This window comes from Schistocerca serialis, chromosome 6 (assembly GCF_023864345.2).
Source record: "Schistocerca serialis cubense isolate TAMUIC-IGC-003099 chromosome 6, iqSchSeri2.2, whole genome shotgun sequence".
Taxonomy (NCBI): Eukaryota; Metazoa; Arthropoda; class Insecta; order Orthoptera; family Acrididae; genus Schistocerca; species Schistocerca serialis.
Window position 1 is genome coordinate 484,986,119 of NC_064643.1, and position 27,194 is coordinate 485,013,312.

The window sequence follows — 27,194 nt, forward strand, 5'->3', positions numbered from 1 at the left end:
ACTCTCCATCAAATACCTCCTCACCTGCTTTACTTTCCGGACTTCCCACAAACGATGACGAACTCAATGAATTCGATTTGTGGACACGCATTTCACTACTTATTTACTGACGGCGAGAAAAATGTCATTGATTTTTGGCTGTTTCTTAATGTCGTGCAGTTGTCCGCAATCCGAAATACAGACAATTTGCTTCTAATTTTCTTTGTAGTGTTTTTCTTAACCCACCGCGGAGTTGGGGTGTTAACCCAATGAGCAGTTATGTATGCATTTTCCGCTCTTAGTACCTATTATTTTCTGGTTATTCGAATGTTTTTCTCACAGGAAATATGCCTCTGTAGTCCCACCGAGTGTCCAAATTGACGCTCCCTCCTCCTCGCAATGGGAAAAAAACCCTGCTTCCGGGAGTGGGAGGAGCTCCGGCCCCAGACCGTATCCGTCCGGCGGATTAACGACGACGGTCTATGTGCCGGCAAGCTTGGATGTAATTTTTAAGCAGTTTGCCACTCCCACTAGCTGGACACAGAGCTCAATACATGATTCGCAAACACTTCGAAAACTTTTGCCTGCATGTGTAACACTACGCGCAGACAAATGGGGCACACGTTTCCCGTCCCTGAGGGTAAAGTGGCGGCAACAGGATGTGCATCAAGCCACCCCTTAAATGAACCATACCAGAACCGTTACTAACCGTGTCGACACTGCGCCGATGCGGACAGAGGAACAAGAAAGAAAAGTCATCGTATTGCTAGTTGCTGTGTCTTGGTGATAATATTATCATTCTCCTTCCTTCCTTCCTTCCTATTTCGGTTTGCGGAGCGCCTGACCGTTCGCGTCCTTAACCCTTATATTTCAGCGATATCATTATTGTGCTTGTTGCATGCTAAGTATATTTCAAGGAGTAAAACCGTGTTCCCGTAACTTCTTGAGTCAAATGAGCTCTGCAATAAATGGGTTAAAACAGCGATCTGCAATGTTGGAAACCAAAAGCTGTCTATTTATGTCTCAGGCACAACACGGTCGTGAATGATGGATGAGGTTAAGAAATACCTGTGCGTCATTTCTTCACTGATAAACACTAGTCAACATTTTTGCGGCTGGTTTGTAAATGAGTAGATTTGTCTAATTTTGGGGTGTGAATTCATTGGTAAAATCAGTTTTTCTCTATCCCATCACGTTTCCTAAATTCACAGCAGAATCAAAAGCGGTAGTGGCGAACACTGACAAAATTACGAAAAACAAGAAATACGTATTCAGAACTTCAGATACCAACAATATTTAATATATATACATATTAGGCTATGATGCCAATAGGTCTAAAATAGCTCAAACATATTTTCAAGGTAATTCCACTTTGGTATTCGAAAAGTCTGTCAATGATGATCTTTTGTTTGCCATTTATCACACCTGCCATCTAGTGACAACTTGTAGTTCTGCTAACATTCCGGTGTAAAACAAAAGATCAGGCATCTAAACAGTAGAACAGTAAGCATCGAAATATGGGATAATAAACAATAAACGCCCTTAAAAGCTCAAAAGTGTTACATGTTAGAACATTGATAGATGATTCGGATTCTACAAACCAAACTACGTACTAGTTTTTTTATTATATCGAGGTGAAAATGACTGTCGAGGAGTGTAATCAGGCTGCAACAGCGCCCTCCACCATCTAGGATATGAAAGATGGTAGCTACACGCTACGAGAGTTGAAGTGGGAATACTCCACGTCGGTAGCTTCGGGGTCAGCGAGGCAGGTTGCTAACAGAAGTGGCCCGGTTTTGATTCCCGGCCTGGTCGGAGATTTTCTCCGCTCGGGGACTTGGTGTTGCGTTGTCTTTATCTTTTTAATGTCGTAACTGACTCGAAAATCGCCTGCATGACGCCACATGACAAGTCTAAGCCCATGTAACTCCGTATCGTGTATTGTCGAAGCACACTGTCGTATCCACTTTCCACTGTTGAAATTGCTGTCGGGACACGTCCCGAAAGCCAAATGAGACTGATATATGAAGTAGAAATATATATTAAGCAGAGAGAGAAGTAGTAAAGGAGATTCAGACATTGGAGAATCAAATACTGTGCGCACAAACCAAGTTGACTCTCGGCGCAATGGCTGATGGGAGCGAATGTAAATCAAAAATGCGTCTTGTGTCAACTTTGCTTGCGCGAATAATATCAGAGGAGTCAAGTCATTCACATATTTGGGAGCACGCTTAACATATATTGGCACAAGTGCGATTTTTGTAAATAACAAATTAGATCAAGGACCCATAGCAATACGACAGCTAAACCGAAATAGCAACATAAAAAACGTGGCGTATCAATTGTAAGCGTTTTGTTGAAACGTTTGTCACTTAAGCTAGTATGGTCTGCACATTAAATAGGCAGCGAGCAAAGGATGTTTGGTTCTGTAAAAGGACTTTGAACGCTTTATAAAGATGTGTATTTTCTTGGACTACACAAGTGAAAAATTATGCAATACAAGAAAGCACGTAAAGGAGATTTTATTTTATTTTTTAAATGACGTCGCAAGAATTATTCTACAATGGAATTAAAGATCACCATAAATACAACGATACAGGGTGTCAGTTATGGAACAAAGAGCCCAACAGAACAATAACTACCTGGAGACGTCATGGCGGGTGTCTTCCACAGGTTTCGCTAGTGGGGCATCTTTTCTTCCTGCATTGTCACGTGCGTACCTCCAACACTGAGTAATCTTCGAGGAGGAGGAGGAGGATATCGCGCTGATTCTGGAGGCACGCATACCGATATACTCCACGACTGTGTGTGTGCGTGTGAGCGCGCACTTGTACGAGTGCGTGCGCGTGTTCTTGAGTCAGTGCATGACTCATGCGTCGGCCGCAGCTGGTCGTCCGACTGCTTCGCCATTTTCTCCATTCAGCAGAATCTTGCAGTCGGCTTACAATTAGTCACGATGTGAGCTATGAGTTTCCATGCAAGACGACCAGCTTCAAGCTCGTTAGCAATACACATAATGACCTTCCTCATTTCCGCCGATTACGGCATCTTCTTGACGCTATGCGTCTTTCCATCCTTTCCGACGTCTTTCTGTCCTCCGGAGTTTGCTTGGCTGATATCTATATATACCAATACGATGATCCTTCTTTAGAAAGTGTTCCAGCATTGATCCTTACAAAGATTCAAACATTGTCAGTAAAACGTCTCTATGATGAAGAAACACCAGACTCGTCGCAGAATCACAAACCAGAATGACTCAACATCAGTTCCTTTTATTCAAGAGAAAAATCTCCAACAGTTCACGTATTACAATTACTCGAATTATATGTGAGCAAATGGAAAACTGCCAAACGTGCACTCTGGGAGGTCTTTTTCACTTACTGAATAGATCGTTTTCAAAGCAACGATATGAAAAGTCACTTGAAAAATAGTTTTTTAACAGTTGATTTATTTCTTCTTGTTCGTAATGTTTATAAAAGTTGAAAAATCACAAAATACCCTGGTGTTCCATTTTTCAGTTGATGCACACTGAGTTTGTGCATGTATTTCCTACTTCTGTCTCAAAGTCTACGATCTTGTTTCGATGTGTTGATTTGCGTAAGATCTTCAGCGATAAAAGCAAATTGTGGACTTTTTACATATTGTAGGGAAAAGAATTTCCTTTCAGATGGTGGTTAACACAATTATGAATTAGGCGTCCCTTTTGAGGCACAAGGACTTAACAGTAACTAATTTTTGCGGCAAATTTGTTTGCAGTCGAATTCCACCCCATATATCTGAGACTATAAACTGAGAAGTGATACAACATGCAGTTTTTATAAGCAAACTACTAGAAAAGAAGACCGCAAGAAGAAAGCTTCCTAAGGCAAATACGTGAAGCGATCGAACTACGTAAACTTGCGAGAAATTTTGTCGCGGCAAAATTTATGGACGATTTTTAGTGCCACTTGGGGCCAAACTAGTTAATCAAATGACATAAAAGTCGCAGGATGCTGTTTACCAACCGTGCCAAGTTTTGGAGCTTCGTTTGTCACGCTTAATCATTACGATATAGCACTTCAAACTTTGCCAAAGTTTTTTAAATGTAGCCTCGATATTTTCACTTTTTACAACTCCTAATGCGAGTTGTAGAAACGTTTGTTGTCTAGAAAGCTATCTGTTTTTATTTGGTTGTTCAGCAAACCTGCAAACAAAATTTGAACATAATCTGAGAAAGTCGAGTGAGAAAAATCTTTAATACTTTACAAGTGATCTCCCCGTTAGGAGTGCGACTTGTGTTCTGTCGTGCTGGCCCATACATTTCGTACTACGTGAATTCTTGTGTGCTATATCTTATACTCTGTAATTTTGTTCTTATTTCTGAGTTTTACTTAGTTTTTTCTTGTATATCCTACTGCTGATCTCATTACATCTCAATGAAAAACTTCTGCGAGATGGATCACAATTTAGTGATAATGTGGCGTTTTAATAAGAAGTATCATTTGCCTCTCTTTGGATACTATTACAATAAGGCACAAAATTACTGATTTCCGTTCTCTCTCGTGTTTTTTTATATATTTGTAATTGTTGCACCATAGTGATCAAGAGCAGTTAACCCAAACTAAAACAATAAAAATAAATCATTAGAAATTTATTGCCTAGAACACATGCTGACTTGGGCAGTTCATAATAATGCAGAAAATTATCAACTAATTGTGGACATATTGACAAAATACAAGGTATATGACTGTTTCAAACACGAGTATTTGGTTGTAGTCTACTGTTACCTGTCGCATTATTCGTGTTATGCTAATTGCAATACTTCGCAAGTAGCTTCTAGTTTGGTTTGCCGATCTTCACTCATGTGTGCGTGGAGTCTAGAAGTTAAGCAGAAGTACTAATTCCGTAAATAAATTACAGTCAACTACAAAACATTAGAACCTAACGACAACGACCGTTCTGTTGGAGTGGGAAGGGTAAAGTGTAGAGGGCGAGATAGTGAAGTTTGGTGGTTGTCAGAGAGCTTGCAGATTTGCCTGTTTTCGACGAATAAAGATACTTTAGTATTCGCTACTGTAGTGCAGTACTCCTGTAGACGTTCCATCCAGAAGAGACGCAAACCAGTGTGTTTGTCTCATATGGAATTGCAGTGTGTTTGTCTCATATGGAATTGCAGGACCATGAAGTAGTAGTAGTGTGGAAGACCACTGTTTGTGGAAGAATGTGCCCCCACCAGTGGACACTTTGATTTCTCATAAACTTTAACACAGCCAACAGACTGACAAAATTGTTTAAAAATTTATTTCATTCTTTCGAATTACTTAGAATAGCCATAAGATGCTAGTGCTCGCCGAACGTACCCATAACAAATCGCAGTGCTCTTCTTTGAAAACTAAATCTTTAATTATTCGAGCTTTCAAGGACTTCGTATTCAAGATAAATAGATGTTTCATAGGCAGCCACTCTAGCAGCTATGCTGTATGCGATCAGTCACTGCACTTGTTGAATCATGGCAAGGTAGTTTCTATCCCAACACTTCGAGGATCACTTCGCTTGTCGCCATGCATTCCGAAAGATTCAAAAGCAGCAGAGGACTAGAAAATCAAGAATTCGACACGGAAGAACGCTTACATGATGCAGTTTTTCACAAGTATTCTTGCTAGAACTGTAAAACGTTGAACTGACACGTGGCGTTGTAGCACCTCTTAATTAAGTTTTTATGGCTGGTACAAAAGAAAAATAATAGGATGTAACATGATCTACGGATTGAGGAAGCACACTTTTCTTTTAAGAAAGCGTGCGCACTACTTCATTCCAGGAAGAGCTCAATTGAAGTGCCATCTGCCACAAAAGGGTGAAAGTTTTTGTTTTTAAGAAAAAGGAATATCTTGCTTTTTCTGAATCTGTTAGACTGTTCAGGCAGTCCATGTAGAAGTATTGTCGTTGTCCTTTATGTCGTAACTTGTGGATCACCTAGTAGATTTGTCCCACACAGTCTCTCAAACTTCTTTCGCTGATTTCCCGACTAGTGATCTTATAGTATCGGAGTTTTTCTTCCACTTAGATGCGATACATTTAGCCTTTCGTATTAAAATGTGTACAGAGTATAAATACCTGGGAATATCCTACAACATGATGTAAGATGTTACAAGATATTCGACAACAGATCAGGTAGGGAAGAGCGGCTATCCAAAAATTAAACCCTATACTTTGTTCCTCATAAATGAATTTAAAGGTTAAAGACCGAGTACAGTGATCCATCGTGGAAGTGATAAGTGAAGAGAGTGAGTGCCGGATACTCAGAGAAAGAGATAGAGATTTAGAACTAATGAGAAGAGCTTGTGGAATTTCCCGACTTGACATAGTAAGAAATGAGGAAACAAGAGGAAGGACTCAGACCATTACCATATTACGGAAAGAATGGATGAAAGACGACTTGGATGGTATGAGAACGTCAGAAAAGTGAAAGAATACAGACGGCCATGGCAACCTCCTGAAAGAAAAAGGTAAGACCATCAAAAAGGTGGCCCAGGGGTATCAAAGAACCGCAGGAGAGTTGAGGAACAGAAATTGATGAGGAAAAATAGTAAGATCGAGTCTTTTGGCAACAGATATGCGGGATACGGCGACCACCGCGACAGAAGGAAAATTAAAGTGTGTTTGCCAGGCTATGCATTACGTTTTTATAAGTCTTCCAGAATGTCATCAATTTTTTACTCAATATAACTCTTATTTTAAGTACAAACAACTGCATCCATCAACAGCCACAGAGATTTAGTGATACTAACTCAAAAGTCATTTATTTATTTAAACTATGGTTTTTATATAGGTACCATGTTAACGACTGTTACAGAAGGACTTCTAAGTGGCTACAATGGTACTTTGCTCCATGAAGCCATTTCTGTTGCTGGTTATAAGTGGTTTGAATTTAATTAGCAGATAGCATATTTATGAAAAGTTTTAAAATTATCGTTTTTGCCTCTTATTTTAGCTACATGCAAAGATAAACACACATGATTTCGAAATTTTAAATTTTATTCCTTCTTCTTACGCCTTTCGCCAACTTTATTCCAGTCTGGTTGATGAGCTGTTTGTAATTGGCTTGTACTGTTCAGCAGGCTGTTCTCCCACTCGTATCAAAATTTCAAAGCGTTTACGTTAAATGTACCGTCAGTACGACTTTAACGTTTCTGATTGTTTGCCGGTACTGTAGCTGTCACGGCGCGGTGTTGTTCTGCTGGTCAGAGACAGTTTGACTGCGGATTTTGGTGCCAGTTATGAGTCAGCTTTCCGATGACCTGCAGAGCCCTGCTATCCGTTTGCGGATCAGCAGGCCCCTTGCTGAGCATCCCCGGCCAGTTTTTGTGAGGTGAGTAATCCTCTCATTACGACTATTCGTGGGGGAACCCGCCATTATCTCCGCAGCGAGAAACAACTACGTCCCAGTATAGTCTGTGAAGTCTGTTAGTCACCCTTTGTAGAAACGAAAAAGGAAGGAGCATTAGGGTTTAACGTCCCGTCGACGAGTTGGTCATTAGACTCCGAGTGCAAACTCGGATTGGGGAAGCATGGGGAAGGAAATCGGCAGTTTCCTCTTTAAGAAGTATCCTGAAATCTGCCTCAAGCGTTTTAGGAGAATCACAATTACGAGAAAATGTCACGCCATCATTGTCTTGCATTTAATGTTTTCTACTGAGGAACAGCAGCAGCAGCAGCAGCAGCAGCTGACGTAGCTGAAGGATGTATAAAGGAAAACAACACGACTAATAAAAAAGAGCAGATCAGCACCAGCGAGGGGATAAGGCGAGAGAACCAACGGGAGAAAACATTTTCAGATCTTTGTTGTGAATTAAGTTGCTTAAGAATGAGGACTGCAGCATACTACAAATCGGATATTACACCAGATACGCTGTTAGTGTCAACAGCGAACTTCAACTGTAAAGCGAAAGTCTCAGAATGAGGAGAGGGGAAGCAAAAATACTAGAAACAGATGTGTTGTGTCGAGTAGTACTAGGCAAAGTCATAGAGCTGAGAATTTCATGAAATGTGAACTGAGTTAGGTTTAAAAGTAATGATGCAACATATTTAACTCATTAACGGAGACACAAAGTTGTTCATCTTCATGTGAGAAGCCTACAGACAGGCACATAGTCAAACGATGGTAGTTTGTTTCTAACAAAATTTTATTTATGTGACGTTACTTGTATTTTGCAACAAAGTTCATGATGTGCACGAGACCTATTACAGAAATTATTTTCTCTGTTTCTCTTTCGTTGAGACAATATTAATAGTAACCGGAGACCTTCCGCTTATCTATAATGAAATACTGTCTGAAAAAAGCTGCGCAAATGTTCAGTAAGATCTTAATAAGATTAAAAATGGTGCAAACATTGCCAATCTGCTTTAAATATACAGAACTGTAAAATCTTGCACTTCATGGAACTGAAAAACATTGTATAATGTGACTACAATGTCAGTGAGTCACGATTTGAATCAGTCAAATCCTACAAATACTTGCGTCGAACAATTTGTAGGAATATGAACGGAAACTATCTCATGGGCTAAGTGGTAGATAAAGCAGGCGAAGGACTGCGTTTCGGTGGTAGAACACTGGGGACATGCAATCAGTCTACAAAGATGATTGTCTACGAAACACTCGTGCAACCAATCCTAGAATATTGCTCAACTGTACCGGGGCCATACCAGATAGGACTAATATAGGTTACTGAACGACACAAAGAAGGGCACCGCGAGTGGTCACAAGTTTGTTCGACCCATGAAAGTGTGTCACGTAGATGCTGGAACAAATGAACTGGTAGGAACCTGAAGATACACGCATTCTATCCCATGAAAGCCTAATGACATTAGAAAAATGCAACACTCTACGTTCCGGTTTCACAGGGACAGCGAAGAACAGATTAGTCTAATTACAAGACGCATTGAGGCGTTTAAGCAGGTGCTAACTGGTTATGTCTTCCCAGATACACAGGTCCTAAAGTGTGGGGCAACCAGGTCATTCACATTTCCAGCATCTGTCAGTTATTTCAGTCTTTAGGATATGCCTCTCGTAGTTCCATGTATTCATCACCCAGCCTTCATTTCTCACGATGTAGTCCTCGGTCTTAATATACAAAAAACCACCCAGGAGCTGCTGTAAGGGGTCACTTCGGTCGACATAAGATTCTTCTAGAAGACTAGAGTATTCTTCATCAGTATTTTTTCTTTCGATGTTGTTATCTCTTTGATTCCTGGATGTTTATCATAATTTAAAATGTGGAACTGTATAGTGCCGTATTTTGGTATTCCGTTTTCTTGTTTTTGAATAAGTTCCGTCTGTGTTTCCCATGACACTGTTTCATTGACACATAAACAACCTGAATCAACTTGCAATAAATGAATTACATAAATAAGTCAGACATATGCTAGGCTACTTCGACATTGCTGAGATCGGCACTCGGAGTGAAGAACTTGTTAAGGTTTAGAGAAGGAACGTGTCCCATGGGAGCCGGTTTCCGACGTCCTGGACTGCTAATTGACGGCCGGCTGACGCCCTCTCGAGGCGGAATCTGGTTCTCTTCCGGGAGGGACTTTCTCCAGCTAAGCCAGCAAACCAACCTGCTTAAGTGGCGCACTTACCAGGCTGCCTTCCGATGTCGGCTGCTCTGCACTCCTCAGATTATTATCGTATTGATGCTGAACAAACTCCGTCACACCGATTCTACGGGTTGGATTACTTCACAGTAGTTGCTAAAATCTCTTTGCTTTGAGTGAAAAGAAGAACAAATTAAAAGACAAATCCATTTTCCACCTCGGCCGCAGTTAGATCACAATCATTCATTTTGCACGATGAACTGATTTCGGGGCGACGAGTCGTTCTCAAATGCTCAAATGAGTAAGCATTCAAAATGACACATAGCCGAAGTCAGATGGCCCTGTGAGGTATGCTACCTGTTCAAAAGTTTCTGGACATCTTTTAGTGAACATCAATACGTGATACGGCTTTATGATGGTTTGGACTCTGCTGGGTACACTTCGAACAACGTGTCTGAATGCCCGTGGAGGAATGGTAGCCGATTCTTCCTAAAGAGCCGAAATCAGAGAAGAAACAAAATTTGATTACAAGCCGGTCGGAGTGGCCGAGCGGTTCTAGGCGCTACAGTCTGGAACCGCGCGACCACTACGGACGCAGGTTCGAATCCTGCCTCGGGCATGGATGTGTGTGATGTCCTTAGGTTGGTTAGGTTTAAGTAGTTCTAAGTTCTAGGGGACTGATGACCTCACAGAGCTCAGAGCCATTTTTTTTTAATTACAAAATCAAACTGTGCAAGTGATGCTTTGCCTGTGTGTCACACTCTGTGAGGAGACAAAATACCTTATTACCCCAAAGAGACAGCTACAGGGCAAGAGTGGCAGAAATTCGCACCGTCCGCCTCGGTAGCTGCGCGGTCAGCGTGGCGAATTCGTTCAAATGGCTCTGAGCACTATGGGACTTAACTTCTGAGGTCATCAGTCTCCTAGAACTTAGAACTACTTAAACCTAACTAACCTAAGGACATCACACACATCCATGTCCGAGGCAGGATTCGAACCTGCGACCGTAGCGATCGCGCGGTTCCAGACTGAAGCGCCTAGAACCGCTCGGCCACAACTGCCGGCCGCGGCGAATTGCTAGCCGATGTGACCCGGGTTCGATTCCCATCTGGATCGGAGATTTTCTTCGCTCAGGGACTGGGTATTCTATAGTCCTTACGTTCGTATCGTCATAAGTGACATTCCACTGTTGAGATGGTTGAATGGGTGCGTCCCGAAAACCAGTAAATTAAAAAAGAATCAAATGTCCAAATATCAACAAAAATGTACATGTAAACGAATCACTTCAAAATGAGAATGAGTTGTCGAATCGCGTTGTGCTAAGCATAAAAAAAGTGGTGCAGTTTTTCGTTATTTAAATCATGATTGACACAGTTAGAGGCTTTCCCAAAACCTCTAAAATACGATACATATATAGCACCGACGCAAATACGTTTCAGAATGACCACAGGTAGAAACTGGTCAGTAACGACATATAAAGATAGTGCAATAAAGGTCGTCCTGCTTAAGATATTATTGATTTTCTGCCACGTTCCTATCGCGACGAGGGAAAAGTGACTGGAAAAGGGACTGACTGCTTTTATACTTGCCCTGGTCTTATTCTCATGATCACTACGTGAGATAGGCTCTACGATTCTGGTAGCACAATGATGGCACGACAGTCTTCTTAGAACACAGCTTCTCTAAATTTACCCAGCCGCGTTTCGCCGGAGCTACGTCTTCCAAGGATTCCCGTTTCAGTTCCTGGAGCATTTAAGTTACACTTTCGTAATGGCTGTTCGGATCCTAGCACCGCGTCTCCAAACCGTTTTGCTTACCTAGAATTGTAACGTCGCGAAGACCTCGAAAATAGGGCACAGCGACCGGTCTTAACAAGCCAGAAATATAAATGCTGGTGTCCGAATTACCGCCTAAGCGAACCACAGCTGATCGCGTTGTGCAGTCAGTGGCACCGCATACCGTCGCGCCAGTCTGGCAACGTTCGTCATCCACGGAGCCTTCACGTGTACGCCCGTCGCGATGTTCTACCCAGAACCGTGACTCGTCTGAGAAGGCGCCGTGGTGGCTCTCCTGTACCCAGAGTTTGTCGTTAAGCGCCGCCAATGCCGGCATGCGTCCTCCCTGCGGCCGCATCGAGGGAAGTCGCAATAAATGGTCACCGTGCTAACAGTACGTGGTGATCCAGACTTTCTCTGTCCGTGCGGATACCTGTCTTGCTGCAAACCTGTCCTTTCAAGGACTTGCATGCTGACAAATAGGACTCCAACAGTTACTGTTGACTAAGCGCAGGTCACAGATGGGCGTCGCGCAGCAAGCAAATTCTCCATCACAGCACTGCCCGCCGTCAGTTTCGAATAGTTGGAAGCAGCTTTTGTCGTATTTCACAGTAGATATCGGCGTCGGTAGTACGTAAAACTTCCGCCATAGTTAGCAACGCCGGCTGTACATATTCGGCTGTCTTTCTTTGAGGAGGCTTTTCAATGTTGTTGTCCTGGAACTTATCCTTCAGCCCCTTTATCTAATCCGCTTTTCCACTTTAGTACGACGTTAGGGGTTTGCTCAAATTTCATACGTTACACTGCGTTCTTTATTATACTCGTCCACTAGATATTTTATGTTGGATTTTGCAAATCAGATATACTGGAAACCTATATAAAAAATTATATTTAGTAAAATTAGGTAGTAAACCAATGTCTGCACGCCAAAACAAGACGTCACTCCTACTTAAATCCACGGTATAAATGGAAATTCAGGTGAAAAGGAGGAAACAAAGCTACAGTGTAGCTTCCCTACAGCGAGCCAAAATAACAGGCGTTAAAAAACCCCAGACAGTATTGGCCTTATCTATATATAGCCACATTCGTAGATCGTTTGCATACTCCGTAAAACACATTGGCTAGATTTTCGAAGTGTCTCTTGACGCCTTCTAACACCAAGCTTGAAGCGTTATTAGGTTATTTTGACCCTCCTTAGGTATTTGTTTGGGATTGATTGGAGTTTCTGAACGTTTATTTTGGCTGCAATACTTGTTTGAAGAATATTCCCCTCCAGTGTGGAGAAGCCTCATCGCTGCACGAACTTAACTAGTGGCGAAATTTCAAATCGACCCTGTCGTTTACTCTCATTTCCCGAGGGGAGCAGTACTACATCACTAGCTGGTCAAGTGTGCTGTATCAAGCAGGCAGCTGATGAAACGCCAGTGTCGCCGAAGGTGAACGTAACTTCACTTTTAACTTCCGTAAAAACCTCGAAATGACACCATAAATAATCGTCCGAAAATACCGAATACGGTATTAGAGTGACAGAAATTATTTTATGGGCTCTTCAGACCAATTTTAGGCTGATCTTTGTCATTACACGTGCAACAAAAATACTTTAGACAAAAGCGCTGCTCAGAGCGTTTGTCACTTTTCACACTGAATGTCAAGCGCTGTGTGTGTAATGAAAAGTTTTTTAATTTCTCGTTTTCCTCGCTGTACCATACTCCCCAGCACCGAAAGCCATACAATGTGTCTCACCCAAGAACTCCTTGTTCTGCGCTCATAGGCAGCACACCGCGCCTGGTACACGCGGCGCTCGGGGACCACAGCACAGCTACGACACCTGAGGATGGGCTTATAACAGTCCGAAACCGGTCGTGTGACAATAATTTACAACTGAAGCGGTATTTTTAACCTCTGCATTTAAAGATTACCAAGTAAATAAACTGAATGTACTGCATAGTCTGCGGACAATAGAGTAAAGGATCTGGTGTAGGAAAGATTGAAAGCTGAACCATTTACTCCTTAAATATACTTGTTTGTCAGGCAGAGATTGCCCCAAAACATCGACGAAGACACGAAGCTCAAGCTTGTAAGTGGAGAAAGACTAAATTGAAATGATTTAGGGAAAGTACCGAAAATCTTTACATGTATTGTCAAACTGAGATTTGAACCCCTCTTCTTCCTAATACGACTTCAGTGTATTAACAACTGCACTAACTTGGCTTGACACTTTGAATGATTGTAAATAATACTTTAACATATTTTTATCTCTTGTTTTCACCGTTTTCCGACGTAAGTTGTTCCGTGTTGCCCTCGTCGTGATCATATTGGAAACTGTTATTATTGATTTGTTATTACTCATCGCCATTAATCGAAATTAAACAGGCCATCCTTACGGTTAATCTGAGTAAATGGTCTTTGAAAGATATTTCAGGTGCAAAAAGTAGCGGTGTTTTACAAAGAAAGCAGTCTGCTCTTCGACTACTGAAAAAACACTCAATGTAGCGAAATTCAAGCTGGGACTCTCCGATTTCCAGTGAACGTGTTTGTCGTCAAGATCTACAGGCTGTCGAGACTAGCCCTTGTTTACACGAACTGTTCACAAACGTATTTTTCAAATGCTTGTCATGCAGAATTATTTTGCCGAGTCGGACGCTTTCTGACACTTAAACTGAATCAGATTCCGTATCCTTGCCGCGTCAGTCGAACATCACGCGAAACAAGACTCGACAGCTAGCGTTGTCCAAGCTCCGGATAATGAGCGCGGAACGTGGCGCTGTGGCGCGAGTCTCGGAAGGCCGAAAGAGTGCGCCACCGTCGCTCGCGCAACAGGTAGTATGTCGTGCCACACAGCCGTCGTCAGTCGGCGCTGTAGCATTGTAACGGTAGGAGATGGGGTTATACACGCAAGGTAAAGAAAGCTCCGAGCGGCGCGACTTGCGATTTCAAAACATTTGTGTGTTGTTTCAAGTTTGTTTACGTAGAAACGTTCCTTCGCTATGGAACGGTTCTTCTATTAACTAACTCGCAGCAACGATTCTGTTACTGCAGTGCAAGCTTTTGCTTAGATTCAAGGCTACTGTCTTTCCTTTTGATGTTAATTTTTAATCCTTAGTGCTTCAGACTTAACAGTAGATGACGTGAATAGCTCGATAGAATTGCAGTATGTCGGAAGATTTTGATAACAAATAGATGCCTGACGATTGTTGGTGTGCATACGTAATAGTGTTTTTTGTGTCTTTTTCAGTATATTTTTATATGGACAATTTGCCGCTTGCTGTTATTTAGGAGTGAACAAACAAGTGGCTGATACGTATCTTATCTGAAGTAACAACTGAAGTAGAAAATGAATTGAATTATCTTTTTCTTGAACTTTGATACTTTAGCCATTTGTATTTCTTTCAGATTACAGTAATGTCGGCAATATACTCGGACGAGACGTGTGTCGCCATGTGAAACCAAAGAATTAAGTTATGTATCAATCGTAACGAATCATTAATCTGAGAAAGTAAATAGGGAAAAAAACAAAACATTTTCTCAACTTTTACTTTTGAATTACTAAGTAAAGTTACTTATTTAATTTGCTCGTTTAATTTGGTTTTGCATTTGTGTGTAAAACACATCTAGGCACGAAGCAGAAGTCAAATAAGCGTAGTCCTCCTCAAATAAGAGTCTTAGTCGATCTCTATCTATTACACGTTCTTTGTTAGACGTTGATGGTTTTCCTCATGGGAAGACTGTTGTCGACTATATCGACGACAGCGTGCAACTTATCACATTCGTCATGTAAGGATATTCACATATTCGTATGTGGGTGCTGATCGCATAGATTCGTTTGTGTTACGATTTGACGAAGTAGGCAAGGGGACGCGGCTTGCCTAAAGATCTGATCCGCATGTTTCCCATTATGTATTAACCACCTGTGTTCACAAGCCTAAGTAGTTTGTGTAGGTTATTGCTTAGTTTTCTACTATGTTACTCCTAGTGAGTCGCAGTTCCACGTAAATGTGAGCACCAGAGTGCCAGTAAACCAGAAAAAAAAAAATAATAAGATCTAAGACGTACGGATATCGACCACTTTCTATCTATCGATTACTTCCTAATACATTCGTTAAGCGTCATGAAGCAGGAGATATCGTTCACATTTTTTGTCGTCGTACGAGTTGAAGGACCGTATGTAGGTAATTGAAGATGCTGTCTACACGAATGAGCACAGGTGAAATGGCATGAAGGTCCAAGCAATGGCTTCTGATTTTTACGTGTATGTCGGAGAATAAGGGAACTTAATACATTAATTTACCACAAATATGCCAGAGACAGCAAAATATCAGTTGCATAATCTGAAATGAAAAGAATATCCGCAAGGTGTTGATACTTAAAATAGCTTTCGAATATACGAGGAAGGTCTCATGAAATGGTTTGTCAGGGTTTGGTTTATAGCGGATTATTAGTGGTAGCGAAGGATGTTTCATAGCATCGCTAGTTTTTTCTTTTTCCGGTATATTCTCATATGGATACTACAAATCCCCGTGAACCATCTCTTCTCACCGCATCTTGTGGCACTTCAGTGTGGTGTATCATAGAGACAATGTGATTGTTTTGTACAATATCGAAAAAAAAAACTGGTTGTGTATATCTACTAGACAGTTTTGCATCTGTTTTCAAACTTTTCAGGCAACGTGTGATGCAGCCGTATTAAATAACCTGGCTATAGGTGCACGAATTTCGTTCACGCATTTCTTCAGGCCAGTTCGGCGAATATCCCAGTATACTTCAGTATTATTCAAGTATGTCTCACGATAATCGTACGCGCAATCCTTCCACACTCATATCTTCCATCTGCTGTCTCTATTACTAACGTTGTGTATTCGTTTCCCTTCACATTTCCGTGAAATACTACAGCTGTATGTTTGTGACGTAGCTGAGGCGAGACACTAATTACTTACGTTGTGCATGAATATTATCATTTCCTTAATTTTTTGCACTTTATCATTAATTCGTGCGCATTTAAAGCAAACTATGATTCTCTAAACTGAACAAAGATATCAACGCCGTTTCGGAATTCCTGTTGGTTACTCTGCGATGTTTTCTTGTGAACAGCAGCACTGTGAGTGGGCAATCGATGTGTACGCTTCTCGCTCTGTGATAGACTCTTCAAACACAGGGAGAGCGCGAACAGCAATGTCACGATTTCTTAGGGAATTCGAGAAAATCATTGTTTCCGATGAATGTTCGTCGACCACAAAATAAAGCAACAAAGTGATACCGAATACCACAATAAGGGCGATTTTCAGAGAGATGTGAAGCTCTGGTGAGGTGCATAGACGAGAATCTGTGAATGTGATTCTGAGAGATCATGTGTCCAAATATGGTTCAAATGGTTCTGAGCACTATGGGACTTAACATCTATGGTCATCAGTCCGCTAGAACTTAGAACTACTTAAACCTAACCAACCTAAGGACATCACACAACACCCAGTCATCACGAGGCAGAGAAAATCCCTTCATGTGTCCAGGTATAGAAGATTTATAGTGGGAACATTTTTTGCCGTCGCGTATCATGCATCTACATTTCCAATGTTGTGATTTTTTTTTTTTCTGAAGTGAAGTGTAGAGGAGAATAGTGGTACAGCTGTCAGCTTTCCGTAGACGTATCTGTCCGCGGGCTGTGCGCCTTATCATCGTGAGAGCAGATACTAGCTGCTGTCTGCATGACTCACCGTCAGTACCCACTTCCGGAACTTATTGTCTCTAGCCAGTGACTCACACACACCGTTGAAAATATTGCCTGCAATAGCAGAAAAATCACCCAGGACAAAGTCGTGCGTTTTGTACTCATCTGCAGTCCGTGGGGAGAGATGTACTTCTCATTTCGATAAGGAAGGTGTGGAGACGACTTTTCTGCATTCGATGCCGTTCTACCGCTATGTTCTTGAGCATGCGGTATCTGGTTCATTGTTATGAGAGGAGTTTTCGAGATTCATGTCTTTCATGACATTGATAGACTATTTGTCCAACTGATCTATATTTGTACTCTGTCGCCAGGTTAGGTACGTCACCATGGATCAATTGAGTAATCAGAGGAAGCCATACCACAGCTATTTCCTCTAAATTCCTCCTGTGGTGTGATGAACAACTTTCGTGACAGGCACAATAAAGCAATAGTTGTATGGCATAACTGGCCTCGTGCAATTCTTTCAATTAGACACCACTTCGACAGCCTGCATGGCCCGAAAGTATCCCAGTAATCCTGCAGGAGAAAATCGACCTACAGTTTAACGCGGAACTCAAACCACGTGCCTTTCCTGGCATGTCTTCACGTTATTGAGAGGTGAAGGCTAGAGTATAGGTAGAGTAAAAATTGCTTGTATCCTATCACGTGACCTTTTGGTTGACAGGATTGCTTTACCACTAGACCACCAATACGTCTAGCATGTGTAAAGTGATGTTTGACAGCAGGAGCAAGAGAGGATTTATTTTAAACGTGTATTTATGCTCGATGACACACATACCTATACTCAATCACCAGATGATGAGATTAAGTTCAAAACTCGTACTGAAATACGTGTATAAGAATAAAAAACTTGTAAATAAAGATGTGGTTAATTACGAGCAAATACACAAAAAATTTTCATCACAATAAAGTATGAAAAAGAGCCAGTGGAGCATTCGCTGATCTGAGCACACGTGAAGGGTGCGCAGCAGTTCACCGATGGAAACACTTATGTTGGCGAGGAAACCAGTTTACTATTTGAATCGCACTCCACGTTGTGAAATGTATCCACACAATACAGCACTCTATTCGAGGTATCTCACAGTCGACCACTGTTTTGTTATTGCCATACACACCTTGTTGTTAGGTGTCGCTTATGTATATTTGCGCATTGACGCACGGCCCAGATGTAACTGGTTGGTCATCATTGAAAAGGAAGTAAGTTCCACTACCTGAATATGTCCTGAAAGGATAGCAGAGGTCGTGCTGTACCACTCTGGATGTGAAAACGGTGTGCCGAAGTCATAGATTAAACCGCTAATCTCTCTATTGTGCCTACTCGCATAATGGCGGCTTCATAGCTCCCTAATTCAGAATGGTGGATGAGGAGCCAGAGACAGTTTGCATCCTCTGCACTCTATCTAAAACCTTTAGTAGATAGACTTAATCATTAGACATTGCACGGAGAAGTGTCAGTGGAACTTCTCTATTAGGGCAGTTGAATCTTAACATGGTACTTTACACAGTATATAAAAGCTTAGCCTCGGATCGTGAGGAGAGGGGCTCTAATCCACAAATCCATGTCCAGCTATCTCCTGCTTAATTTTTTCCTTAGTTTCCAAATAATCAGTACAGGAAAAGTTCAAGACTATTTATTGATCTATCCTCGTCCACATAAGTTCGTGCTCCAGCTCTTATGGCCACGACGTTGACTGCACGGTAATCAGCAGCCCCACTTCCACTGAGGTCTCCCAGTCTGAGACTAGGTCTTCGCTTTACTGTGTTATCAGCGTCTACATATGCTCTGAATGTTGTGAAAATGATCATTTAGAAGTTGAAAGAACTTGGTTTGGGCTTCGTCCTTTTTAAAAATGAAACGTTTTTAGAAAATAGATGATATTATCACGTTCTTGTCTCCTCCACACGTGCTACTTATAGCCGCTGAAGGAATCGTACACAGGTGTGTGTGTGTGTGTGTGTGTGTGTGTGTGTGTGTGTGTGTGTGTGTGTGTGTGTGGACGCCATGTATCGCTGGCTTTCTCCGCAGCTCACGGAAGCAGTTGGCGCTCCCAGTGTGTGTTCACGGCCGGCGAAAGCGTAACCTTGGCTAGTTCCAAGACTCTTTTCAATATGCAATTCACCTCTCACTCCCACGAACTCCCCTAACTGTAACTCATTTCCCACTTGCCCGTTCTCTCACTGATTGTCATCACCTCTCTGTGTCTGCCATTGTCGCCTGCGTAACAGCCACAGTACCTTTCGTTCTGTCGTACTGGTATGTCTCCTCTCACTGTCAGTGTCTCCCTCTTGCTCTCGCATACTACTTATTCATTCACTCATTCAATCCCACTGCTTCTGTCACTATCTCTCTCTTCCTCTTCCTATTTATCGTTGCCAGACACTCTCAACATCACTAGCTCTCATCAACTTCCACTTTCTCCTTATCTTTATTCCTCTCCCACTGGCATTGTCTCCTTCATTCTTTTCGTAACACAATTACGTCATTATCAATTATGTTCCACTGACACTATGCCCCACACTACCAATGTGTCCTTTGCTTTTTCTATCCCACAGCCGCTGTCTTATATCTTCCATTATTTTGCTACTGCCATTGGCTCCTTCTCTCTCAACATGACAATCGCGGATATGTTCGCATGCCAACATTTTTGGGAAAATTTTTAAAGGTGCTAAGGCAGATACAATAAGGCAGCTGTTACCCCATTTTCTAGTCAGTCTTTTTAAATAGAAGCATATTCTCCGTTTTTGCGCCACGTTAGGATCATTTCCACTGGTTCACTCGTTTTTCCCGCCGCAGCAGGTCATGTCACCCATACGAAAAGAACTTTATGGGTCAGTAACATTTTGGCAGTTTACTTATGTAAATTGAAATGACGCAAGACTATTTACCCCTCAAAACCGATCTTACGTGCACAAAAATTTTGCATGTGCATCAGTACTACATGGCGTTCCCAGAACTCTTCTGAAGATGATGGAGAAACTTTACAGTATATTACTTCTCCGTGATACGTCACGTTACAAACTACATTTTCGTTTGTAACAGGATTTTACGCGCATATTTCGCGTGTAGAAGTAGGGTAACTGTGAACCTCAGAAACTGAAAAACGGATAAAGATGTCAAGGAAGTTTTAAAGATTTTTTTCGAGTTCGGGGTTTTAGAATATGTCGTAAAAATTTCAGGCATGTGCTGTGCATACCTGTCTTTAAATCCACGGCTCGGTTTTGGTACCCGAAAACCATGTTTTTCGGGTTTTGTCAGAAACCGCACATGTACTATATGTTGCCTTCGTAAGATCTTTAAGGCGCAACATAGACTACATGGAACGCAAAACGAACGAACCGATTTGTTGCTTTTGCCTGAGTTGGAGGAAGTGTGTAATATTCGAACTTCGACACTGTGATATGAGTACAGTAATACTATCGTTGTATTGGGTATACAAATGGCCCCTAGCCGAAGGGCTATCCAAAACACTTAATCATATCTTTCAGTCACCAATAGATTCCGAGGTATGAGCCGCGGACAAATCCCGTTTCTATGCAGGGCGTTTTGGAACGCATTAACCCTTCAGCAGCCGTAGGTCTGTATACACAGGAGATGCAGACTTGTATACGTTCGCTGTTTGGGTTTTCTACAGTGTTATGGACGTCTGAATGCATCCTGAGGCGCCGTCCTCTCTCACTGCTGCGGACGAATTACTTCCATAACTCGAGTTTCGAGTATTCATGCATACAACGTATATGTCTTACTGCTTTTTATCATTTTCAGAAAACCTCGTTTCGATATCTTGAACTGTTTGAGATTTGACGATTGTTGGGATCACACAATTCGCGATTTGCAAGGACATGAATGAGCGCGTCGCGCGCGGCCTTCCTTCGGATATACGGTAAAACCCAATAACTCGAGAAAGAAATAAGATATTCTTCTGCCGTCAGATTTAAATAAAATTTCAATATCTCATCGACATCTCATTCAATGCAGGGTATGAGCTAAAATCAACCATACGTAAAGTTTACGCAATGCGTTTTTACTTCTTCGAATTCTTTGAAATTTCGTGCAGTGTTTTACTTAATTTGATGCAGCGCAGTAAGTATGACGGACAGCGAAAAGAAATTGGTTTTTTTTATTGACTGAAGGTATCAGACTGTATGATCTGCAAAAATGAAAATTTTTCCCCCAAATGCCGGCTGCTGTGGTCGAGCAGTTCTAGGCGCTTCAGTCCGGAACCACGCGGCTGCTACGGTCGCAGGTTCGAATCCAGCCTCGAGCATGGATGTGTGTCCTTAGGTTAGTTAGGTTTAAGTAGTCCTAAGTTCTAGGGGACTGATGGCATCAGATGTTAAATCCCATAGTGCTTAGAGCTATTTGAACCATCCCCCCCCCCCCCCTCCCCAATAGTTGTCGAAAAATCGGATGATAAATATTTCATATCGGTCAGAACGCAGTCTCTCAGCACAGGTACCAGCGTTCGGCCCCAGCGCGGAATTGAGAGAGCTCGTCTGTAGCAACAAAAGTTTCACTGGTGTATGCTGTCGCAAGCATACCGATCTGACACTAGCGACGTGTACGTGCTTTTAGAAATGAAGCCGTTTGTTCTCTTTATAGATGTTTTATGCTGATAAATAAGAATGCCTCTTGTTTAGAAAATATTTACTCACATCCGCTGTTATTAAGAAGACAATTTGCATGTGTGTGTTTTCACTGAGTGTATGCACGGTAGATGGTCGAAGTTTCGTAAGATTTCCTAATTGTACCTTGTGCTATCGCCTCTCATCATACTGAACAGGACAGAATATTTTTCACTACAGTCGTGCTGTTAACGTGGTATAGATAAAACCGCTAAAAGTTTCCACACCTATTTCCAGTGGTTATGTACGACTTCATACACAACAGTAAGGAGAAGTGGGCTATAGACTGGTGTGACAACTGTCATCGTTGGAATGATTAATAAACAAGATATCAAAATAGATAGGTTTACTTAAGTTATAGTTCTCAAAGTGAATGAATACTAGATACAAATACAGCATAAAGAAACAGAGCCCAGCTCATCAGTGTCAAGGAAGGGTCTTGCTGTACTAAGCACGAACTATGGTAGTGGAGCCGTGACTAGATGGCTTCTGTGTAGCATCGCATAGCGATGTGGGTCCGAGTGCGAGTGGCTGAACAGCTGTCGCAGGACGTCCTCTACCGCGGCAGCAGAGGGCGCTCATGGTATAGAGACTCTGAGGGTATGGCTCAGCAGTCGTGCTTCATTGGGTCCGCCGGATTCCAAGCAACTACTAGCAATGTTAGATGGAAACTTGCTATGACGCCCGTGGTGTGGTATCGATACGTGATACCACACTAACTGCAATATGAAAAGTGACAACAGGGTAACTTTCGGTTGTGTGTGTCAAGTTAAAATTGTGTGCCATACCTGTACTCCAACAGAGATACGTGCCTTTCACGACCTCAGCACTGGTAGTCACCCCACCTGAGCATGTCCGAACGACTGACTTGAAGCTCCAATTTCCATTATATCCTTCCCCGTTCCTTTGGAACTTCGCAGAAGCTCTTTCACGTTATTTGGGGTAGCACCTCCATATTGCAAGTTAAGTTCCGAATGCACTGCCTAGTCCAGTGGACAGTTATAGTTTGTCGCTCTGCAAAAGAGATGATTTTCACCTGTGTGATGGATAATAAGAGAGTGTGACTGGCGCTACAGAGTCCTCTGTTTTGATAGCTGAAAACATGCCAGAAATCGGATCTTTTGTAAGCTTCAAATGTCGAGGTATTATTGTCATCACCAGTAAACGAAATAGATGGAAACAGAGTATCTGTGCTTAGTAAGTTAACCTTCTTGGTAAGATGCTGTTTTAACGGCTGAAATCAGATGCCTTAAGAGTTGTCTTACCAAAAATTGTTTGCTATCAACATTTCTTATCTTGCCTCACCAAATTCTGAGAGAAAAAAAAATTAATCCACCGCAAGCATTCCAGCTACGTACTATGGGTTATGTTACCACACAAAGGATCCTTCACGTCTTTGATTGTTTTCCTTTTTCTGCTTGGTCATCACTCTTCTGCTGGTCTGATGCGGCTCGCCACACATTCCTCCCAGAGTAGCACTTACACCCAACATCCTCAATTATTTATAGGATATAGTATAATACTACCTTGAGCTACAGTTTTTACCCTCTAGAGCTCCCTCAAGTACTCCTTCCTGTCTTAACACATCAGCTATCATCCTGTCCCTTCGTCCCTCGCTGATTCTGCAGAGAGCCGCCTCTTATCAGTCCTAATTTTCAACATTTATAGCAATACATTTCAAACCCTTCGATTCTCTTCTTCCGGTTCCCCACAGTCCGTGAATCACTTCCACACAGTATTCTGCTCTTCTCAAATTAAAGATCCATGTTTGATAGCAGTAGACTTGTTTGTCTCTGACAGTCTGCATATCACTTCCTCGCTTCATTCGTCATACGTAACTAGAATGGCAGAATTCCTTCACTTCGTCTATTTCATGGGCCCCAATTTCGATGTTACGTTTACGGCTAACCTCATCTCCGCTACCCAATACCTTTGTCTTCCTTCGGTTCAGTCTCAATCCTTAGTGTGTGCTCAGTAGTGTGTTCATTCTATTCCACAGGTCCTGCAGTTCTTCCTCACTTTTGCTGAGGATAACAATGCCACCAACAAAACTTATTGATATATTTTCACCCCGTATTTTAATCCCACGCTTGAACGTTTGCTTCTTCAACGCATAGGTTGAAGAGTACGGCGGAAGACTACGTCTCTGTCGTACACCCTATATAATCCGAGCACTTCATTCTTGCCTTTCCATTCTAATTTTTGCTTCTTTGTTCTTGAATTCATACACCTATATCATAATATGTCCGCCCCGATAGCTGAGTGGTCAGCGTGACGGATTGCCGTCCTACGGGCGAGCAGGTCGCCCAATGTGGCGTCGAATGTAATAAGACCTGCACCAAGGCGGCCAGACCTGCCCCGTGAGGGGCCTCCCGGCCAATGACGCCAAACGCTCATTTCCATTATAACATTGTAGGTCGGTGATTTATGTTGTTCCCAAATACCTCGAAAAGTTCTTGACTGATTTACTTGTGATTTTTACACAATATTCTAATAGACATTTGGACGTACTTGGACAATAAATAGTTTCATAAACAATGAACTACAGGTTTTCTGTTAAAAACGACTGAGAGAAAGAAAATGCTGTGCTGTGAAAACTTGCAGTTTCGTTTTCTTTCTCGCAGTCAGTTTTAACTACGATAGCAGGGTATTTAAACCGTAAGACTAACAGGTTTCCAATATTCGTATTTTTTCTACTTACATATAATTTTAAAGAAAAATTGGACACAGTGTGTTGTTTTTCGTTTTCTTCGTGTTGTTCGGTTTTAATTGAAAACAGGAAAATCGTATTTGTGGTTTTTCGGCTAATGATTAGAATACTAGGGTGCAATCTGGTTCTTCCGAACTTATTAATCCCACCCGTTCGCAGATTCAAACTATGGGGATCACTATCATTGAAGCTATTTTCCCCACAGGTCCGATAGCTGGAGGGATCTCTCACACCCCGTATACCAACGATTCCAGTCGATATACCCATTCGTTTTAAGCCACTAAAATTCCCAATTAGTGTTTAGTTTGCAATAACAATAAAAAAGCTTAAGCTTAGAGAGAGCACGGAAGAGGATATGGACAGAAAGGAAGTGCAGGAGGAGGAGATAGAGAGAGGGGAAAGGGGGAGGAGGAGATATGTATGTATCACACACACACACACACACACACACACACACACACACACACACAGAGAGAGAGAGAGAGAGAGAGAGAGAGAGAGAGAGAGTGAGAGAGAGAGAGAGAGAGGGGGGGGGGGGGGATAAACCGTAAGAATGTCTTGATTTTTCTTTACCTCAGAACGACCTCGCTCGTGCCTTTGCATTTCCTAAATCCAAACTGACTGTCAGCTAATGGATCCTCAGATTTCAACCTCGACTATTGGCGCTAATTATTTGACAAAATAATGGATCTTAACAAGAGGCGTTCTTAACTTACCTAGGTGAGGTAGTCGCGTGGCGAGGTGCGGCTAGCTCACGGCCCGTCTCGTTCACGAAGTTCCAACGAAGGACGCGCGCGCCACCTACCTGTACGCCCGTCTGACCGGTTTTCCACTTGCCGTCGTGGAAATGCGCACAGTGGCCGTGACTTGGCAAAACCCGCGCCTTGCTGCACGCTCATCGTGAGAAAGCATTCTCAAAGCAAACTTGCTGTGTCATGGTGATTGTATTTTTAGAAATTTGCACAGATATTGCTAATGTCACCTTACAGTGCGTATTAGTTTGCTGTGAAAAATTCCGAATTTTTTTCTGTAGTAAACATTTCTGTCCGTAAATGAAAATGAAAAGAATTCTTAATGTAAGCCATAAGGACTGCAGTGCTCCCGTAGATGGCGTTGAAATATCAGGCGAAATACAAAGGTAACTTCAGGTCAGGAAACGCATATGTGTAATGATTATCCTAACGGAGGAGGAGAAAATTTCTTGGAATTGACAGTAATGAAGTCAACAACACATCTTTCAACGTTTTCCGCAAAAAGAAAAAAATTGCGGAGTGCAATTCTTTAAGATCTGAAACATGCGCCTCTTTAACTGCCAGAATCTTCTCATTGGACTCCAAGCGTCGTCCAGGCCATCGATATCTTACATATTAATAGTTGGGAAACAAGTGAATTATCGAAAAAGTTTTACTTCAGATCCCTCTGTTCCACCGTTAACGAAGTACATTAAATTCTCGTGACAGTGGAGAATGTTTTTATAATCCGAGACTTTACTGGACTATTTATTTATTAATCTTTTATTTTTTCACCAGCTGCTTCACAAGACTTGGATATGTTTCACCAGTTGTTGCTTCACATTTTGGATGATAAACGATCAAATAAATTTCTTTTTGCATCCGAAAATGTGCTGACCCATAAGCTTCCTGCCACATGAAAGTACAGGGTGTCCCACAAGAACACCGATAAACTTACGCGATTGATTCCTTACACCAAAACAAGACAAAATAAACTAGTAAATAAGGGCTCCAAAGCGCATACCTTAAGAAATTTGAGCACTAGCTCGTCTTCTACTGCAAGCTCTTTGTTTTCGTATTGTGGGAGGAGGTAGCATGGACCAAAACAAGAAAAAGTGTAGTAAACATGGGCTGTAAAACAAATACCTTAAGAACCATGAGCACTTCTTCAGTAGAAGAGGTGTTTCACACTAGCGAAGAAGAAAAAGTGCTCATAGCTCGTAAGGTACACGTTTCAGAACCCTTGTTTACTTACCATTTTTTATTTATTTCTGTGTAAGGAAACTGCCCCTAAAGTCTGTCGGCATTTTTCTTAAGGCACCTGTACATTTACATTTCCTGTTGTACAAAAGTGGTACTTATTCACAGTATCTTATCCACATACGAAATCAATTAAATCTATTTTAAAACTGACCAGGTATTGTCCCCATATTGCACAGTGCTTCCACACAGATAAATCTTTATGTACAGAATACTCTGCTTTCTTATTACATGCGTATGACGTGACCTACTTGATACACTTTTAGTCGCCAGTCAACTCATACCTAGTCGTTCACTTCTGCGATGTTTTGATCTGCGAGTTAAAGAGAAGTATGACTCCTTCTCGTTCATTAGACCATTTCGTAACTGTTGGAAATGGAGTAGATTCATATAATCTTTCACTAACTTTGTGTTCCCGTAGACTACAAAACGTAAACAACAAAGACCTTTTTGATGGCAAGGTATTCAAATACTAGATCGGCACACGATACTACATAAAGTCCTACATACAATTCTATTTCCCAGGTGAAACAGTCACTTGATTTACGTTATCGCTCAACACGTACTAATATCCAGAATAAATCTTCACTCTGCAGAGGGGTGCCCGCAGTATTGAAATTCTGTGTATTGAAATGTTGGGACTTTACCGGGAACCTTCCGTTTCGCCAGCAACTGCAGCTATCGTTTCTTCCAGGAGTGCTAGACCAGGAAGATACACTGCCTGATAAATAGTTTCCGAACATCCATATTACTGGACATTAATATAGGATGTGTATACTCTTCGCCTCGAACGTCTTCATCTCTGCTGGGGATATTTTCAGTGA

The 27,194-nt window shown here is 41.9% G+C and overlaps 1 protein-coding gene across 6 annotated transcripts in view; it reads left to right on the top strand.

Annotated features, from left to right (window-relative positions):
* Positions 1-27,194, top strand: part of LOC126483732 (hepatocyte nuclear factor 4-gamma) — a 220,339-nt gene that overhangs the window by 131,341 nt on the left and 61,804 nt on the right. Inside the window, exon 1 of one of the 6 annotated variants that reach the window (XM_050106846.1) lies at positions 14,152-14,223. The exons of the other annotated variants lie outside the window; for them this stretch is intronic. Within the exon in view, the coding sequence (XP_049962803.1) occupies positions 14,205-14,223 (19 nt within the window). The 5' untranslated portion in view covers positions 14,152-14,204. Of the gene's footprint in view, positions 1-14,151; positions 14,224-27,194 lie in introns of those variants that run through there. 6 annotated transcript variants of the gene reach the window in all.